The 2,500-nt window shown below is 55.5% G+C and overlaps 2 protein-coding genes across 3 annotated transcripts in view; both read right to left on the bottom strand.

The window, feature by feature from the left end:
- LOC116066749 (excitatory amino acid transporter 5-like) overlaps positions 1-1,196 on the bottom strand; it is a 31,511-nt gene extending 30,315 nt beyond the window's left edge. The window contains exon 1 of the mRNA XM_036007455.1: positions 862-1,196. Coding sequence (XP_035863348.1) covers positions 862-1,196 — 335 coding nt within the window. The remainder of the gene's footprint in view (positions 1-861) is intronic.
- Positions 1,142-2,500, bottom strand: part of LOC116066750 (zinc transporter ZIP3) — a 6,651-nt gene continuing 5,292 nt past the window's right edge. For both annotated transcript variants that reach the window (XM_031322904.2, XM_036007072.1), the window contains exon 3: positions 1,142-1,980. In XM_031322904.2, the coding sequence (XP_031178764.1) occupies positions 1,240-1,980 (741 nt within the window). In that variant the 3' untranslated portion in view covers positions 1,142-1,239. The remainder of the gene's footprint in view (positions 1,981-2,500) is intronic.

The raw sequence follows: 2,500 nt of genomic DNA, 5'->3' as shown, positions 1-2,500 counted from the left end.
ACCTACATACATACCTACATTTTTAGGTATGTATACCTACGTAGGTAGGTATGTACATACATAGGCAGGTAGGCACGTACCTACTTACCTGTACTTAGGTACCTACGTACGTAGGTACATACCTACTGATGTGACCGAGCACCACACACACACATTTTTGGGGCGACACCACAGATTAGCTCCGCCTGCTGTTATGGAGACGTATTACGTCCCGTCTCTTTGGTGGACCAGTCCGTTTGGCCGTGGGCTCCGTGTGTCTGGGCCTTTAGGCGTCCCTTTAACTTGGTTTTTTTTTTCTGTTTTATCACAAACATCCAGATGTTTCTGTCTCTCACAGCTGGACTCTTCATGGAGTCACGGGTTTTCCTTTGGTATTGCTGTGTGTGTCCGAGCGAGCGCTCCCCTCGTGTCCGATAGGGGTGGGAATCACCAGAGGCCTTACGATATCATCACGAAACTTATGTCACGATACGATATTATTGCGATTTTAAAAATATTGCAATATTCCGCGATATATTGCAGTTTATTACCTTTTTCCCAACTTCAAATTTTTCCCAATTTCAAAATATGTCCCCGAAAGGAAACTTTGTCAACATCTGTTTTACCTAAAGAGATATATTTCTCTGTTTGTTCATCTCACTTCAATGTTATTGCTGCAAAATGGGATAGTCAAGCAGACAGACTGACCATCACATACAGGATATAATAATAGATCCATACAGGATATAATAATAGATCCATACAGGATATAATAATAGATCCATACAGGATATAATAATAGATCCATACAGGATATAATAATAGATCCATACTGGGCGTCTGGGTATCGATACAGGATTGCAACGGAAAATATCGTGATACTATGCGGTATCAAGTTTTTTGCCCACCCTTCGTGTCCGAGCGAGTGCTCCCTTCATGTCCAAGCGCTCCCCGTGTGTCCGAGCGAGCACTCCCCGTGTGTCCGAGCGAGCGCTGCGTGTCCGAGCGAGCGCTGCGTGTCCGAGCGAGCGCTCCCCGTGTGTCCGAGCGAGCGCTCCCCGTGTGTCTGAGCGAGCGCTCCCCGTGTGTCCGAGTGAGCGCTCCCCGCGTGTCCGAGCGCTCCCCGTGTCTCCGAGTGAGCGCTCCCCGTGTGTCCGAGTGAGCGCTCCCCGCGTGTCTGAGCGAGCGCTCCCCGCGTGTCCGAGCGCTCCCTGCATGTCCGAGCGCTCCCCGTGTCTCTGAGCGAGCGCTCCCCACGTGTCACCACTTGATGAAGACGAGCACGGCGAGCGCCGCGTAGCCGAGGATGAGGAAGAGCACTTTGAGCAGCCGGTCCCGTTTGTCGTCCAGCTCTCGGGACAGGATCTCGAAGAAGGTGACGAAGAGGAAGGTGCCGGCGGCGAGTCCCTGCAGCACCACCGACACCACGCTGCCCGCCAGCGTCTGCGCCGACTCGATGCCCATCCCGACCACGATGCCCAGAGGGATCATCAGGCTGACCGTGACGCCCAGTTTCGCGGCGTCCTTCATGCCGAGCGACGCCTTCGCCACGCTCACCCCGAGCGCCACGGCGGCCAGCGTCTCGTGCACAGCGACGCCGAGGAAGAGGCCGCCCAGCTTGGCGCCGTCCACCTGTAGGCCGAGCGCCAAACCCTCAAACACGGAGTGCGCAGAGAGCGCCAAGACCAGGCTGGCGAGCCTCAGAGGCCCCGCCCCCGCCAGCTCAGCCGGGCTGAAGTGTCCGTGGTGGTGTCCGTGGGAACGGTGAGCGCCCGGCGAGGCCCGCGCCGGAGGGATGAAGGGCGTGTCGTACTCAGAGTCGCTGCCGGCCTCCGAGCCGCCCGCGTTGAAGGTCTCCAGGTCGATGAAGGACGGCTTCTCCTTCCGGAAGGTCAGCACGGTCTGCTCCACGAACACGGTGAGGAAGAAGCCCACCATCATCATCGTCTCGGCCAGAGGGTAGTCACTGCTGATCTGAAGCTGCTGGAACACCACGGACACCTGAAGAGAGACAGAGACACAGAGAGAGACGGAGAGAGACACGGAGAGAGACGGAGAGAGAGAGAGACAGAGAGAGAGACGGAGAGAGAGAGAGAGACACAGAGACACGGAGAGAGACGGAGAGAGAGAGAGACAGAGAGAGAGACACGGAGACACGGAGAGAGACGGAGAGAGACAGAGAGAGAGACACGGAGGCACGGAGAGACACGGAGAGAGAAACACGGAGAGAGACAGAGAGAGAGACACGGAGAGAGAGACACGGAGAGAGAGACACGGAGACACAGAGAGAGAGACACGGAGAGAGACGGAGAGAGAGAGAGACACGGAGAGAGACGGAGAGAGAGAGAGACACGGAGAGAGACGGAGAGAGAGACACGGAGAGAGAGACACGGAGAGAGACGGAGAGAGAGAGAGACAGAGACACAGAGAGAGAGAGAGAGAGAGAGACACACAGAGACACCATTATTAGACTTTCTGTTCAACTGATGGTAATTGTCTGAATGAGGTCAGCGTTAAGGCA

Source organism: Sander lucioperca, chromosome 11 (genome assembly GCF_008315115.2).
Source record: "Sander lucioperca isolate FBNREF2018 chromosome 11, SLUC_FBN_1.2, whole genome shotgun sequence".
NCBI classification, from domain to species: domain Eukaryota; kingdom Metazoa; phylum Chordata; class Actinopteri; order Perciformes; family Percidae; genus Sander; species Sander lucioperca.
The sequence above is the reverse complement of the archived record's forward strand: the minus strand, read 5'-3'. Positions and strand labels throughout refer to the sequence as shown.